The 17,535-nt window shown below is 40.0% G+C and overlaps 2 protein-coding genes across 2 annotated transcripts; both read right to left on the bottom strand.

Moving 5' to 3' along the window:
* Positions 1 to 6: 6 nt before the first annotated feature.
* On the bottom strand, positions 7 to 5,520 carry isg20 (interferon stimulated exonuclease gene). The gene is made up of 4 exons (XM_008293976.1): positions 5,459 to 5,520; positions 3,584 to 4,256; positions 2,246 to 2,446; positions 7 to 834 (listed from the first exon to the last, which is right to left on the bottom strand). Exons 2-4 carry the CDS (start codon positions 4,226 to 4,228, stop codon positions 634 to 636), a joined length of 1,047 nt encoding a protein of 348 aa, XP_008292198.1. The 5' UTR covers positions 4,229 to 4,256; positions 5,459 to 5,520; the 3' UTR covers positions 7 to 633.
* A 1,253-nt stretch (positions 5,521 to 6,773) lies between these two features.
* pdia3 (protein disulfide isomerase family A, member 3) lies at positions 6,774 to 15,591 on the bottom strand. The gene is made up of 13 exons (XM_008293989.1): positions 15,277 to 15,591; positions 14,209 to 14,287; positions 13,977 to 14,094; positions 13,709 to 13,816; positions 13,338 to 13,467; positions 13,027 to 13,143; positions 12,017 to 12,142; positions 11,550 to 11,732; positions 10,640 to 10,748; positions 8,582 to 8,710; positions 8,143 to 8,222; positions 7,418 to 7,475; positions 6,774 to 7,335 (listed from the first exon to the last, which is right to left on the bottom strand). The coding sequence occupies exons 1-13, from the start codon at positions 15,408 to 15,410 to the stop codon at positions 7,216 to 7,218; spliced, it is 1,491 nt and encodes a 496-aa protein (XP_008292211.1). The 5' UTR covers positions 15,411 to 15,591; the 3' UTR covers positions 6,774 to 7,215.
* Between the last annotated feature and the right edge of the window lie 1,944 nt (positions 15,592 to 17,535).

A 17,535-nucleotide genomic window follows, 5' to 3' on the forward strand; every position in this document is an offset into this window, starting at 1 on the left:
ACAATTGAAAACACAACTGCTACACTCAACGCCACATGTGTGTAAACACTTACAACATAAAAATGCAACTATTTAAGCACATCTCTGCTTTTTCAAAAATGTATTTGCCTTTAAGACCATGAAACACATTTTAAACTAGTGTGCTTAAACTGTTTTCCAAAATAGTTGCATTTGTGGCCTAAAATCAGTTTCTTTTCTCATTAATAGTTTCATTTCATCTTTCAAGTAAGAGCAGATGCTGTTAGAGAACTCTGCACCACAAGCTGTTCAACTGTAAAAGCACCAACTTCACACTCTATAAACTTGACCAAGCCTGTAATACATTTACAAGCAACTATCACAGCAAAAAATATGCTGTTAGAAATTCTGACCATGTTTAACATGTTTAAAATTAATAAGTTAGAAAGTGTTTTTTTTTTTTTCAAGCAACAAAAGACCATTTCTCTAAAAGTGATACAGTACATGATCTCGTATGAGACAAGGTCGATTATTTTAACATATTCGTCTTAAAAAGAGGCACGCTTTAACTTATTTCTGCTCAGACGTGATATACCGTCAGTGTTTGTCGTCCACATTACGTGCAGCTCTGTGAACTTGAAATCCCCTACTGAATGAGTCATGAATGCTCTCCTCTCATTGGCTGTCAGCTGTGACATCATCCGGCCAGTACTCGTCCTGCATGTAGTGGTTTGACGCGGCGAAGCTTGGCTCGTGTGGAGCGTCGTCATCTCTCAGCTTGTTCTGCAGCTCCTGCTCCCACTCACCCTCCACCAACTTGTAGAGGTCGAGGGCAGCCTGAGCGTCCTCCACTGAGCAGTGGCCTCGTTTTCCATCCTGGCCAGATAAGCACAGGCATTGTGGTCAGGGTTAACAAGAAACCCAACTACAGTCAGAAGTCAAAGAGGACCACAAAATACTGACTACACTTCAGTTACAGGTGCAAATCAATGTTACAAACTTCTTACTCTGTGGCAGCACCATCTGCTGTCCTTCCAAACCAACCTGTGACCTCTGCTCTTATTAGGGTGTCCTGCCTGGTTAGGCTGGACATCATAACAAGAAATGTTTTGGGGGTTTTTTTTCTCTCAGACATACTGGGACTGTGTTGTAAAAACTGTGAATTTCTGGTGACTACATCTTCCAATGTTCTTAAATTGTGTGTGGGAAATGTGTGACGGGTTAATGTGTGGTTCAAGTTCATGTCCCCTCCTGTTTACTTAGTGTTACAGATTTGTCTCTAAGATGGATCTGCTACTAATTCTCTGAACCCCACGCAGTTTCTGGGTGTTCTTTGTGACAGTCTCATTTTGACTCACTGTGGACTAATTTTTTAAAATGCAATATAAAGTCCTGCACCTCTACGGAAAAAGCACAATCATGATAAGAACACAAAAAAGTCTGCTGTGCAGTGAAACAGTTAGAATCCTAACATCGAGACAGATATCTAGTAAAGACACTGCTAGCAGCCAGCAAGAAGGCCATAACAAGAGAGTGGCACAAAGCTGACCCACCTACAAAGGAGCAACGGTTAAGAAAAGTGGAGGAAATACTTCACATGGATAGATTAACACATATATTGAGGATACAGGAGGGGAAGTTTCAGTCAAAGTAGGAAAAATGGGTAGAATATAAAAATAAGAGGAAATGACACCATAGATTAAGATATTTCACACGAGATCAGGGCGATGCTGCACACATTTGTAATAGAGGGCACTCCCATGTTACCATGTTGTTTTATTTTGTTATATTTTGTACATTCAATTGTGTTGATCTTTTTTACTCACACTCTGATATTGTGATGAATGTATACTTTCTCTTGGAAATTTGCTTAATAAAAATTAAGTGTCAAAAAAAAACAAACAGTTAGAATCCTATAAATCATTGAGAAACGAAAAAAAAAAATTCTTGTTTTAGAAAAAAAACATTTAAGTTGAAAAAAAAAACTGTAATAAACATGGACTTTTTCTTTTTTTTTTAAAGTGGTGACAACATCCAAAAATATTATACCATTTCTCATTTGTTCCTATCTGCTCTGTATTAGCACAGCCTGCAGTTTAGCCCAGTCTATCTGACAAGTCCTTGAATCCTTCTCTCATGACTGTTAGTTACAACTGACACACTTGTACTGGAGAGCGCAGGATTTTGTTTTTTTTTTTTTGTTTGGAGAATCTGGTTTGCTTTAAGGTAAATTAGTAGTGGGACATGTTGACCACTTGTGACATATGAATGGGCTCCTGACACTCACCTGTATCCTCCTGTTCAGCAGCTTACTGGCCAAGATCTTGAGGGAGGGGCAGCGTTCGCGGGAGAAACCGGCTAATCGGCTGAGGAGACGTGTTGTACCTGTGTCCCTGACCATGTGACCCGGATGGACCACGTCGAGTGCCTCGAAGTCATTGTAGATGGAATGGCCCACTACAACTTTACCCTCAAGTATCCTAAGGATCTACAAGCAAAACACACAGACAAAAATAAAGACGGGTTATAATTTAGTGCTGACAGTTCAGACTTATTCAGATCCTTCTGTCAGTGATATTATGGAGCAGAAGGCATCTTAAACAGAGCTGATATGTCCAAGACCTTTAGTCAGGAGGAGTCAGACTGCTGTGTTCAGGTACTTCTTGTTCAACCTGCTCAGCAGCTTTACTTCATCTTGACAGCATTCCACATTCCTGTTTGCTTTGACAGAATGTGGCCCCATAACTGAATAAGCTCACTCAGTAACAACTCCTGCTTGGTAGAGCTTAATATATTTGCATACTACTGCTTTACTTTTTCCAGCAACATGTTTTGCAATAGACTGTGTTTCAACCACACAAACAATGCTCCCTGGTGTCAAAAAAGCTACATCTGAGGGGCGCCCTGGAGGTCGAGGGCTTAAAGTCCCTCTCTGATCATTGATTAAACCCCAAATTACTCATCTCTGTTCATCAAAATCAGAAACATGATTGACAAGAGATTAACATATGCCCTGTTGGCAGACTGGATGCTGCAGTGACTCACCATCACCTGTCACCTGCAAATGCAGAAACCCCTACATGCTGAAAGGGCTGCCTCTAACAACTATGCCTCTATCAATGAATCAATCAACTAGGTCTACTAATCGACACGTTTCAGTCACTGTTTCACACTTGTGATGTTGTCTGACGACAGAAAAATATGTAAATGACAACAACTTTATTGGGAATGCAGCCGTATTAAAATACAGTATATGTAAACACAGAGAGCAGCTGAAAGATGTAAACTGTTTCCACACTAAACAGCACCTGTGTGTTTCTTTTCAGGTATTTGTGCATTGTGTGTGCAGGAATGTAGCCTAATATGGAAATAAAAGCAGTGCTCTGTTTACTTAAATGTTAAAGTGTCAACATGGATGTGTCTTCGCCAAAGTCATGTGTTTGTTCCTCTACAGGTGCGTTTGGATCTGGAGCTACACGTCCCTGATCTGCAGTCACTGGCCTCACCGATCTCCAAAATGTTCATCGCTCTCTTATTTTCTGTCTTTTTTGTAGTACTTGTCTGCATACAAAGATGTTGAAGACCTAAACCAGAGATCCAGGTGTTACAGCAAAGCAGGTCTTACCTCTTCTCTGGCCTGAGCGAAGGGTGTGGCATTGTGGAGGTGATGCCTCCGGATGCCGCTCCAGCGAGTCCTGAAATCTGTGACAGGCTGACACGGTCTGATGTATTTATCATACAGAAGGTTGCCGTGATAGTCCAGGATGCTGCAGCGGGCCAGCTCGCTGCAGTGCCCCCTGGGCCCCGTGCCCACCATCTCACAGTCCAACGCCACCACCGTGGTCAGACAAGAGCTGAGGCACGGTGAGCTTCGACCACTGGCTGGAGGACTGGCTTCGGACGAGAAACCACTGTCCACTTCCCAGCAGTCTCTCAGGGTTGTGAGTAAACTGTGGTGGTCAGCTGCTTTAGACACAGGCGCCGAGAGTTCGTCAACAGGTTTGCATTCAGAGTTCAGAGTGCTTTGATTTTCCTGATCTGTATCACACGGTTTAGTTTTTCTGATTAGGATATTTGTATCCAGTGGTTCCTGGTGGATGCATATTCTTTTTATCGTCATGTTATCAATGATCACCTTCTGTTGGCGCTTCTTCCCAACTCTTACATTCTCCATGGCGCAATGCAGCATGGGTTTTTTACATAAAAACCCGTAGTTGCTGAGAAGCCCCTGTGAGGGGGCTTTACACCTATTTGACAGCTCTGCCATCATTAAACGATAGAACAGGCCTTGCAGTCATCTGTGGGACAAAAAAATAAATAAAAATTTAGTGGACGACATTTAAACTTTTAAAATGTGATCATTTGCTCAGCATATATCATATCACTGACTTATCATTTACATTCAACTGACGGTTGACTGACTGAATGATTGTTGTTGTTGTGTGGAATATATGTTATATTGATTTAAAAAAAAAAAAAAAAAAAAGAGAAAGTGAGCTTTTACAAGATTGAATTTCCCTTCTGGGATAAATAAAGTATTTTTCATTTCATTTCATTTCATTCATTTACTCCGAAATAAAACGCGTGTGTGTTTTAATCACTGATGGGACTACCTTAGTTCTTAGTGTGTGTGTGTGCATGCAATGTGAAAAGACGGAATAGTAAAACTGATTAACAGTAAAACATATTGACTATGAAAGGAGGTAATGCCATTATTTTACAGCCCAAGTTAGATTTAGCACGTGTCCATGCAGAAATACCACGAACATTAAGAGCTGGTGACTGACAACAACAAACTGTCGTACGATGACTGTGATGCAGATTGTGAATCACTTGCAAGGCATTAATCAAAAAGTATGGGAGATATGAGACGGCCCTCAAATCCTTTAAAACTGAACAGCACATGACACCAAGCTCCGTTTAATTACGAGGCTGAAGTGGTTAATTAAACCTGTAATGATTTGTATGTACGACCTGTCCAGGGTGTCCCCTGTCTTCACCCTAAGTCAGCTGGGATAGACTCCAGCCCCCCGCGACCCTAATGAGGATTAAGCGGTGTATAGATAATGGATGGATGGATGATTTGTATGTACAACCCAATAAGAGGAACATCTGACTTGCACGTCTGTATTTTGAGACAGGCCGTGGCAGACAGAGAAGGCTTATGGTTATTTAGAGAAACATGCTTGCTGAGTTATGATGGAGCCGTTTTGAACACTGTCCGTAACAGCGGCGGCTCGTGTTTTCTGTCATGTCTGATTTGTCTGCAGCTTCGTCCAGCTTTAAGTGCCAGATATATCAACGAAGTTTGGTATTCTGTAGTGGAAAAACTAACCGACATTAAGCTAGCTGAGGTAAATCACGTTAAAACACGAGACAAAACGCCATTTTTTGAAACAAAGCATCCCACAATGTGAAAACAAAAAAGAAGCTCATTATTTCTAACCAGCAACAAAATACGTTAGAGAATTAATGACATTAAAAAGGACACTGTACATACCTTCGATAGTAACACGTGTATAGGCTCTGAACATGCCCGGACAGCTCCTCGCTGACCTCACTCTGATTGGCTTATTTTTCTCTTCGGTGGTAGTTTTCCAGGAAGTGAACTCCTGCAGAGTCGCCGCCTACTGGTCGGAGGCGCTAATGCCTAAAACAATGTTTGAATTTTTAACCAGCTCAGATTTTGGCCAAAGACACAAACAAGTTACACATCAAACATAAAACATTAAAACCTCATCAGTTTAATATGATGAGGGTTCAGTCATTCACAGAAACATAGTCTTCTACCTGCTGAATCACATTTAAACAGATTCCATCAAAAAGCTGTTGGACTTATACTGACTTATATTCTGCAAAACATTCAGACAACTCATTCAAACAACTCATTTGAGTTGGGTATTATAACATAACGCTCTAATTTTAGGCTGTGTCACTTAAATGGCAACTTGTATTACTTTCTAATAGCCTTGATTTGCCATATTGTTTATTTCATTTAGAAGTAAAACTGCTTGTATGTTAAAACCTATTTGGTGACAAAAGGGATTGTGATTAATCTGCAGTTTAATATGTTGAAGAGTCTTGGCTGTACATCAATGATTATCAACTTGATATTGAAAGAAAATAATTATATTGCACTATTTTCTACTGTCCTATTATCACAGGAGCAATTATTATTTTCCCATTTATTTTAAATTATTTTATAAACGGAATCATATTCTGTTCAAATTCAGTGCTCTACAACCACCAATATTGATACTCAAAAAAATAAAATTCTTAGTTTTATTTCTAAAACCACTTTGGACATGTTCTACGATGCCGTGGAGATAGCCTTCTGTTTTTGAGGTTAAACTTGTGGGTTGAGAAGGACCCGGTTGATTTGAGATTGAAAACCCCAAATTAGTTCATCAAAAGAAAAATAAACGTGTTTGATAACGTGATTTTTTGTTGAGTTGCTTACAGATGATACATTTTTATATCTTTAAAATTTAAGTTTGGGTTTTGGACTTTTGGTTGGATAAGACACATCTGAAAAGGTTACTCTGACTTCCAGGAACCGATGACAGGTGTTGATTTCCTTATATTTCATAGAATTATCTTTATTTAAATACACAGATACTTTCATTGTGTAAATCAGTCACTAAATGTAGTTACACAATCCTACAGTTTACCCTGCGCTATAAAACACTTCAGCACAGTAATGAGATCATACAGTTTGTTTTGGTTTTGTGGGCCTTTTTATTTCACAATCCTTCCAAATGTACAAAAACAAAGACGTGTTACAAAAAAAAAAAAAAAAAAAAAGCAAGCCAAAGAAAGAAAAAAAAAAAAAAAAAAAGGAGAGAGAAAAAAAAAGAAGAAAAATTACCATTACCATGAACCCCTGTGATGACGACAACAAAAACCACAGCGACAGATGACTGCAGACTGGTATGGAACCAAAGTGCATCAGCCTGAGGTGTAGTAGACAGACCGGGGGAAATAGAAATCTAAATTTTTCAAAAGCTGTCCCCTCTTCCCTAAAAATTTGTTTTTGTTTTTAAACATCGGGCAGACCCTTGCCACCACCTTTTCACCCTCCACAGTATTCCCAGAGCAGCAGAGGACCTAAAGGGAGGGCCGCGTCTTTTTCGGCTTCAGAGCATTCGGTAGTTCACTAAGAGAGTGGAATATAATTTAGTTCTTTCTGTTCCCCAATCCTCCTCCTTCTGTCGTGGTGGGGGGGGAGGGAGGATGTTGAGTTCCTATTTGGAGCTTTTATAGCTCGGCCTTGTCGTCCTTCTTCTTCTTCTTCTTCTTGGACTCCTCCTGCATCACTAAGGGGTTGGAAGCCTCCCTCTTCAGGTAAGAGATGAAATCGCTGACCTCGCGACCTCCCTGCAATGAGAGTAGCGAGATCATCAGCGGAGAGAACAGACAAGTACTCCCTTTGCTGATGTTTGCTGCAGCTGATACTCACCTCATATTTCTTTGGGCTCATCTTGCGTCCAGCAGGGGAAAAGTAAATTGTGGGGAACCTAAAAAAGCAAAAATCGAGGACATGCATAAAAACTTCACATCATTAAATTACCTTATTGTAGCGTCAGAGAACGATTTCTAATTTAAATTTGCAATGACCAGCACGACAAAAATGACATTCTTTATTAAGTTCTGTCTGATGAATCAAAGAACTGCATTAAAAAGTAAATGAAAGGGACTCAGACATTATAGGAAGCTTGTGGCTTATCCTGTCATAATTAAAATCCTGAGCAGGACTGTTCTCTGAAATCCACTGTTGAATTGCAGCTGGTTATACATTTTTCAAAACTTGCTGTCATCAACATTGCTGTTGCTTGTCTAGACACAATCTTCTTACATTAACAATATAAATAACATCTAATCTGGTTCTGAAACACCAATGTCATCAGTATAAGTACATATAAAACATACAGATGAGCAACATCAATAAAACATAAACCAGAACCACTCCCCATCCCGAGAGATTTGTTACACATCTTTTGAATAAATGCATCAGCCAATCTCCACCGTACACTTCAGTGTGCTGAAGAAGAATTTAGGTCATATATTTTGGATAAAAATGTGCTTTTAAATTTAGAATACCTTATTTCTTACATGCACAAAGCCTTAAGGCTAATCGAGGTCTGAAGGAAGCTTGAATGTTACACTGAGTGACGGATGACTCACCCGCTGACTTCATATGGAGACGGCACATCGTTGGCTGTGGCATCCATCTTGGCAATAACAACGTTGGGATCATCGGCCAGCTTTAGAAGAAGAGGAGAGAAACTGTCAGATGTTTGCAAGACAGAACGCTAAATCCTATTAAAGTTAGTTACAACAGGAGTCTGGTCCTTCACTTGTGCTGGACAACAGAAGCCAGAAAGCAAGCAATCCAACCACTGACTACAACAACATTAAAGAGCAACGGCATGAAATAGAGACACTCTTTTACTGGGTGACAGAACTATTATTTAGATTTTATTTATGATGAAAGTATAAAGTTCATACGAAGAACTGAGGACCTCAAACTGTTTCTGTCAACTTGTAAACTTTTGTTGCTGTTAGCATCATCTTAAATGTGGGAAACACTAAAATAGCAGTAGGTTGGCATCCCTCCCCTCACCTTCTCTCCCAGCTCATTGTATTTTGGCTCCAGGTTCTTGCAGTGTCCACACCATGGAGCGTAGAACTCGATCAGCACATCTTTGCTGTCGTCGTTGACGAGGGAGTCAAAGTTCTCAGCCACTACAACCTGAAGACAAACAGACGTAAGAAGTCATGTAAGAGTGGCTCATTTGCGTACTGGTCTGCTGGAGTATTTCTGGTGACACTATATTAATGCCTTTGACTCAGGATTTGAAGAGCCCCTGAGAGCCCCGCGATTAAACAGCTCATTGTCTGTCATAGTCTGCAGCTGCGTCTGAATGTGCCGTTACCCTTTGTCATAAAGCACACACAGATGAAGTTGGAGGAGAGAAGTAAACGTTCCAAAGCATGATTAAACTTGACTACACCTAATGCAGAAAATGTTTGTTGTCCCAAGATTAACAGATTATTTGCATGTAAAAACAGAAAGTTTGTAGAAACATTTAGCAAAAGTTAATTTCCATTAATAGCCCTTCTTTGGGGAAAAAAAAAATCCATAATTCAATGAGGGTCCAGTTCTGGGCCCCCCACCCCACTCTGGGCCCGGGACAACAGACCCGTTTGTCCCCCCCTATCGGCGGGCGTGCTTTAGAGCACAGAGCAGCAGGGTTTAGTGATTTCAGGACTGCAGACAAACTGTCTTACTTTAATTTCACAGTTTCTCTGACTGGATGTTGGCATAAGTGGGAGAAGAAGTTCTTCAACAGTTCAACTGTAAAAATATTGCCAAAGAAAACATACTGCATTGATTTTATACTAAAGAGTGAAAGAGGTTTTATTAGCACAGTGTACTGACATTTGTTCAAGGAGGAGTTTTTAATTCTGACATAATGCTGGACAAAAACACAATGCAGGATATTTTTTTTTATGATGCTGCCCACAGTGCTCTGATCGTCCCATCACAGCAACATTAGTGTCTATGAAGTGATTGGCTCAAAAGATTGCGTTCTTTTGCTGTAACCAAACATACATTCATTCATTTATTCATTCCAATTATCGCATTACAGTATAGAATAGCAATAGTGGTGAAAACCACATTTATTTGTGAACAGTGTTTTTTTTAGAATGTGTGTCCTGTTAATGTAAATCAAGCAGAATGGTGCTGTGGAAAAGAATTTCCCCACGGAGACAATAAAGTCTAAGTCTAATCTATAGGTTCAAAACTGTTTTTCCAGAGTGCTACTCAAGAATGTTAATATATATACAGTGCGTGAGAATTTCTCTTTTTTTATTGTGTTCCTAATTTATTTCTCCCTCTAAAAAAAAAACAAAAAAACAAAAAAAACAAAAAAAACAAAAAGGATGATAAAATACGGATAAGTGTACCGAATCGATAAGCAGCATCACTAAGAGTAGTACAACCGTTAAACTCAAATCGATTTGTCAACACCCATCCCTACCTCAAACTGTCTTGATCCTGGTCAGTACTAAAGGAACTAAAACACTAAATGGTAAATGTTTCAACGTGTCAATGGCAGCACATGAGCAAATATTGTGAAAAACAACTGAATCAGTAAAATCACAGACCCCTACACTGTTCTGGTACTGATTCAGGTCTTGTTTAGTGCCAACGCTTGTTTACTTTGTGTACCATCTTTTTGAAGATAGTACACCACAACTTTTTGAAGGGTGTCCTGTTTTTTTCCCCCCACTCATCACTGTGTTTACACATAACATGCTATTTCTATTTTTATTTTATTAAACAGCACAACTTGACCCAAGTAGCACACTTCACTCCAAAGAGACAAAATACGAATACAAGACCTATTGCATGTATCCGGCTACTTTCAGTAAATAAGAAACACATTTCCAAACTACCCCCCTCTGTGCTCCACACACTGAGGAGGTGTGAGCAGTAAAACATCTGACTGGTTTTGCGCACATGTCGTTGGGATTTAAAATGAACTTGGCTCATCAGTTCCTTCACTTCAACACAAAAAAGAGGAAATGGGGATATATAAAAAGCATGTTGAGAGGAAACAAAGACCAAGACTCGGTGCAAATCTTAACTAGGTTTAAGTCAGAATCATCTCACCTTGACAGGCCCATCGTTGTTCTCTGGAATGGGCTCTGATTTGAGGTAGCGCTTCAGCTTGCCATCAAAGTAATCCTGCAGGAAACGCTCCAGAGCTTTTCCATCACGACTGGTGGAACACAAAAGACATTCAAGTAATCAGCAAAAGGTGGAGAGTGAAACATATAGAAACAACAAACCTCAATGTTTAGGTTCGAGGTGGAGGCCACTGCAGTAAAACTCTATTACTTTAGTGATAATCTCCTTTGTAGATCAGTGTGTTACCATGTGACTGTTGCACAACTCATCTTTTTATAACCTTTTAGGATTTTACTGGCTCATGGCCTTTGGGGTGTGACTACTGGGGGTATTAAAGTAAAATCAGACTCTGTGTTACCTTTTTTTGACAGATATGTGCTTTTTCCTGTTATTTCTGATCATTTGATAAAAAATCTATTATGCTTACCAAAACTGGATGTGTATTTTTATTATTATCATTCTCAATTATCATTTTGGGGAATTTTCCTGTTTATGCTGGCTACGGCCTCTTTGTGTTGGAGTGAACGGGTGCCTCATGTTACTTTGCGCAGGAAAGACGATTCACATCAGTGCAACATCAAGACATAACTTCAGCAAATCCAAAACACTGCCACCATGGCTCTCATTCTTGCACCGATATGTCAATACGATTCAATCAACATTATAAAGTCACTGCAAATACAAGTCAGACCTGCATCTTCTAACTGTACTGAATAGTGTTACTACGTTACATAGCAGGACTGTGTGTTAAAAAGAATTCAGCATTCTTTAAAGCCAACTAGCTAGTTAGTGAGAAAGGGTGGGTACAAGTTAATGAATCATTATGTGTATGCTATGGGTGGTGAATTTGGGTGTTTACAATGCTCTTGTGAAAGCATTTATCTGAACTTACGAGAACTCCTCATTCATGACGTATTTGTCTCCCTTGGCAGTGCGGATGGCCACCAGAGGCAGTTCTCCTGAGCTGCTGTCGAGTCCAAACTCAGACACATCGTGGTTGAAAATCATCTTGTTGGCTACAGCAAAGTTCAGCTTCTTGCCCTGATCCAGGAAGCCCTTTGCCACCTTCATCACCCTGTAAAAGGTTAATTTGGTTCAAGTCATGCTGCTGAAAATGAAGATCAAAGTAACATCTCAAGAGATGCAACGGTTTAACTGCTGCAAGGGGCGATGTGAAAAACAGGTGTTGCTTTTATTTCATACTCCTTCTTAGAATGTGGTACACTGCTGCAGAAGAAAGACGCACAGGCTTGTGTGCAAAGAACCTGTGAGATTCAAGATAGAGCTGAGAGAGTCAACAGCCACCACTGCACGTTGCTGAGGAGAGAACAGACCTAGAGGAAGATCAGAAACACCCACCTGTTCCTCCAGTAGTTAGAGCCCTTGGGGTTTTTGTCGTAGTCGACATCATAATAAGCCACCAGCAGGTCTTTTCCCTTCAGCTGGTCTTTGTTGTCGTCCGTCATGTGGGGACAGATTCCAAAGCTGATTTGAAGAACACCATAGTGGATCAGTTTACAAAGGAATTTAAACATACAATGTACATTCTTTTAGACATCTTTTTATAGATACCCAACAATGTAACAATTGCAAATATTTAATTTCACATCTAGGAAATTACACAAACTGCCAAGCATACTAAGATTAACAAGTCAATGGGGTATCTTGCATTATGTGAGTATGTGAGGCTCTTCTGCAAACCTTCTCACAACTTAGTGGGAACATGGGTAAACCATACATAGGTGAAACAAGCAGACGGCTACTGTAATCTCTTTTGTTTCATTTTCAAGTGAAAACCAACGTCTTGTGACAGATGCATTAAAAAAAAACAAAAACAAAAAAAACAGGAAATAGCATGATTGTTCGATTCACACTTACAGCATCCTGTCCAACCCACTGTGTTAAAAACTTTGGTGAATCCAGTTTAGATTATTTATTTTTTTGTTCTGGTGTTGGCCAGATCAGCCTGTTGTACTTTCACTGTGTTACACACATCATTTACAGTGTACAAGTCTGTATTTTATAATCTGATTTAATGTTTTTCTGTTCAAATAGGAGAGTGAATTATATACTTAGCGTTCAAATGTGATGACAACAGTTTATTAAGTCCAATATTAGGTCCACAGTGTCAAAATTTATTTCCCAGATTTATCAACCAGACTGTCTGAACTGAGCCATGGCTGACTGGACACATCACCTTCTACATAAGGTCCTGCTGGCACCGGGCCCTGTTAGCAAATATGTACCATTACTATGCAAGATGACTGTATCTTCCTGCTGCCACCAATACCAACAAAGTAAACACAGTTTGCCATGTGATCTGTGAACACAGATGACAGGATGCAGTTTAAGAATACAATCATACTCACATGTTGTCTTGGATAAATCTCTTGACTTTGTTGCTGGTGAATTTTTCCTCACTGAACTTGACTGAGCTGTCCTCAAACTTGTTGCTGAGTCGTGGTGGACGGAATAGGACAACTCCACTGTAAACCAAAAACAGAATTGTCACTGTAGTCTTGCCACACTGACAGCAGCAACAGCTGTGTTGGTACGATCAAGCACTTGAAGGTTACTTTTATTAATTTTTATTTTTTATTTTTTTTTCAAAAATCTGTCATAGTGGACGTGTGTTAAACCAAGAATGATAACTAGGCCAAACACAGAATGAGCTACTCACTCTCCGGCAATGCCTTGACTCTGGAGAAGAGCTTCAGAGTTGGTGTGGGCAAACCGGTAGTTGTCCCTCAAGGCGCTGGCTGCCTTCAGGAACTCTGCCTGTGATGTGCTCTTGTCATCAGCAAAGAACCCTGTGGGGGAAACATCAATTACATTCAGATCAGGAGACAGCATCCAACATGTTTACTGACAGAGCTATACCACAAAAACATCTGAACATTTTTTTTTATTATGCAAGACCTGCTGTCTTGTGATATACTGTCAAATCCAAACCAGAGGCAGTGAATTTAAACAAACATGTTACTAGTGAGAGATTTAATAGCAAAGTGACATTGGTGGCTTGGGGAGGCACTCACTAGAAAATTAACTCACCAACAACACTTGCATCTTGATCTGCAATAAACTTCTCCAAGTCTGCATCGGCCTTTAGCTCCACAGACGCTGGGCCAGCCTGCTTCTTCAGGAAGCTGACGATCCCATCTAGAGAGTAAGAGAAAGACAGAGGAAGAAGGCAGATAGAAGGGAAGGTGTGGAGAGATAAAAATAAAAATAGCCATGAGAAAGCAGAAATATGAAGATATACATTGAATTTGTTTAGCTTAACAGGTATAAATATATAAAAAAGGACAGAATAGAATACCTGAGGTCCTGGGACCATCATATGGACCAGTTTCCTCTCCATCCCTAAAGATCTTTAGTGTCGGGTATCCACTGACACCATATTTGCTGCATGTGTTGCTGTTGGCTGTGCAGTCAACCTAAGGGGAAAGAAAATGATTCACTGTCTGACGAGGTACAGAGAGCACTACAGGTCAGAGTGCAGAAAGCCACAGTAAGTAGACAAAGTTAAGTTGAACTGCATTATGCAATACCTTGACCAGTGAGACGACACCTTTTAGTCGCGTGGCCGCTACCTCATACTCAGGTGCTAGTCGCTTACAATGGCCACACCTTAAGGAAAGAGGATATGGATCAGTCAAAAAGGAGAGCACATTTCAGGTTTCAGCTTGTGAAGATCCTATGGGAAATCTACCGATTTCACTGCATTGGAATTTAATACCTCTGATGTAATTCAGTGGGGGTTTGTAAAATGTAAAGTATGGAGAAAAAAAAAAGGATTCATGGGACTAAAAGTAATTTTACTTGAAGTTAAATAGTATTATGTCCAGTCCAAAACCCAAAGATATTTGGTTTATTGTCACAGACAAGTAGACTTTCAGGAAATATTCACATTAAACATTAAACCCTGTAACTGTTTTGGCGTTTTAGTTTTAAAAAGTTACATTTAGACTTTACGTAGAACAAAATGTTGCATTTAGTGTTTAACATTGTAACAAACACTATACTGATGCTGTTTCGTTTAAGTTTTGCACAGTGGCTCACGTCAGTGTTCTTCCGGACCAATCAGAGGTGGACACCAAAACTTCTCTAACCAATCACATCATTACAACAGCATGAGGACACACCCCTAACTTCCTCATAGCCCCATTTGTACGTAGTTTCCATTGAAAAAGATTCAGAATAATTAAAAACCACGTCCCAACTTAGTGTCTAACATATTTACGCTTTAGTGTATTAAACTCAAACTGTGGCTGTCCTAAAATCGCTGGTCCACCTTAAAAAAACGCTAACAGTGCAGATAATTAGCGTACACTTTTCCGCCTGTAGCTAACATGCTAACACTTGGTCCCTAGCCAATTATCCAGACAATTTGACAGAACCGACTCTCTTCATGTTAGCGACTAACAGAGATGCAATTAGCATTTTCTACAACAAAACAAGTGCTTAAAAACCCCCGAAGATGCATTCACGGTGTTATAACTTCTGCAAGTGAACGTCACTTACGTTAAACACGAAACAAGAAAGCTAGCGTTAGCATTTTTCACGCTTGCAAACAATTTATTCCCCAGACAGTCTGAACACATTGCTAGAAGACTCACCAAGGGGCAAAAAATTCCACAAGAGCGAGTTCATGGTCTCCAATTTTGCTTTCGAAATCGTCATCCGTGTAATCAAGCACATCACTGGCCCGACTGAGCCCCGCGAGAGCGGCCAAAAAGATCAGCCTCAACATCGCACACTGCGCGACCTAAAGGACTTATCTACTTCTAATTGCAAAAAAAAAAGTTTGAATTGCAAATTGGGTCCGTGGCAGGCCCTCTTCGGCTTTTTAGCGACGTGAAAGCCAAGGCTGCACGCTCCTCATACAGGGCCAAATGCAGACTGGTGGATAGAGAAAGAGAAAGGGACGGAGGCGGTGAAGATGTTGAGAGAGGCAGCGGGACCGCTCCTAACCACAGTGTGGCAGCCTCCCATTGGTCCGTCGCCCGTGTCACTCTGGCTGGATTAGCCAATGAGAAGCAGGCAAGTAAGACATCATGTTCTGAAAACCAATCACGATACGGCAAAATCAAAACTCCTCTCTCACACGCGGAAGCGATTATGTTAGTTGACTGCTTCATATCGGGCTTTTTAATGAAGTGCAAACACCTCTGAGTGTTTCTATTAAGGGTAGTTATGCTATTTGTTATGCCAGACACATACCCCTGCCCTGCCCATATGTTTATAAAATGCCGTTGCGGTACTGAAACATAGCTTCCAGTTTATGACATGAGAATACAGCAGAATATGGCTCTATTGTCCCAGAGAGGCAATTAGGCACACAGACATCAATTAATAATAATGAATACAGTTAAATACGACACTTAAATAAACAAATACCAAAAAGTATTTATACAAAGTCTGACACCAACACTGCTGTTGTCATTTTCATTAGTTACCTAAAAAATCCAGTCCATGTCACCCATATTGTTGGACATGTCAACAGTAATGCAACCAAACCCTCGGCTTTTGAAGAAGTCAGAATGTGTGCAGGAGGGCACTTTCTTAAAGAAGTTGGACGTCTGGGGGATTTGATTGCCAGAACCACAAAAGCGACTAAACCTGTAGTGTACATGTGACCTTCTACTCAGGTAAAACAGAAGTTGGTGGTTTAATTTGCTGACAATCAACCAATCAAGTAATAGGTAAATATACAACGTTTCCCTGTGAGTAATAGTGAAGTAGAAGTGTCAAGCACCTTTTAAAATGTACATAGTCAATTTATTCCAATGCATGACACCACAGAACATCAAGGAACAACTAGGGCTGCTCCTAAAATTCTTACCAATACCAACTTTTTAAAATAGTTTAATGTACAGTTATTTTCCAGAGCAATCATTTGGCCTGTAAAACATCAGAAAACAGTGATTAGAGCCCACGATTTCTCAAATAAGAACTCAAAGCAGTGAGATGTGCTATTTACTGTAACATGAAGACAAAGAACAGATGCAAATTTTCACAACTGAGGTGTTGGAACAAGTCAAAGTCTGTATTGTTTTTTTTGCTTTAATAGTGACTCAAACATTTCATCAGTTATCTAAATATTTCAGATCAATTTTTAGTTGCACAAGAGAGATCCACCTTCAGACAGACTGCCAGCACTGCTGGCAACCACTTTTATCAACTCATGTGTACCAATGAACCAATGTTCTGGTGTTCTTAAACGAAGCGCAGCCTTGGCTCAGATGTCAGAGGAAAGGTCAACACACTGATTGTCGTGCTGATGTGCAGGTTTCTCTGCGCCACGTATCTGTTGTGGAAAAACCAAAGCCCCCAGGATTTAGTGTGCTGGAGCCATTATTTATATTTAACTGTCATTATCTCAGTTTGTGATGGTTCTCGTCTACATCGCTCCACTTTTGTTGATTCTTTGACATCCTTAAGCAAGAGTTGAAATGCTGTTTTAGTAGAAAACGTGTTAATGGTTTTGGTACCATGATCAGCTGTACATTTGTTCAGGAATTTCCACAACTTAAGTACAGTATCAACAACAAGACCAGAATTTTAGTGGGATTTAACATGTTTGACATATTCAGATGAATAATATTTTTGTATTTCTACTGAGCTCACATGGTGTACATTTTAATCAGAATTACTCCAAATTAACAGAATCAAGCTATTAAACTAGATCTCTGAATAAATAATGAATATGTCATTTTTCTAATCCCACTACATGGTATAGATACAATGTTAGATGTTGAGGCGGATACACACTACAATGGCTTTCATGACAAACTCGGCAGACAGTAGCCAGGTATTTATTGTTAAACATTTTCCTTCTTTCTAAAGCTGCAGTTATGTGCTCATGCCAGCAGGGG

This window comes from Stegastes partitus, unplaced genomic scaffold (genome assembly GCF_000690725.1).
Source record: "Stegastes partitus isolate 25-593 unplaced genomic scaffold, Stegastes_partitus-1.0.2 Scaffold21, whole genome shotgun sequence".
Lineage (NCBI taxonomy): Eukaryota > Metazoa > Chordata > Actinopteri > Pomacentridae > Stegastes > Stegastes partitus.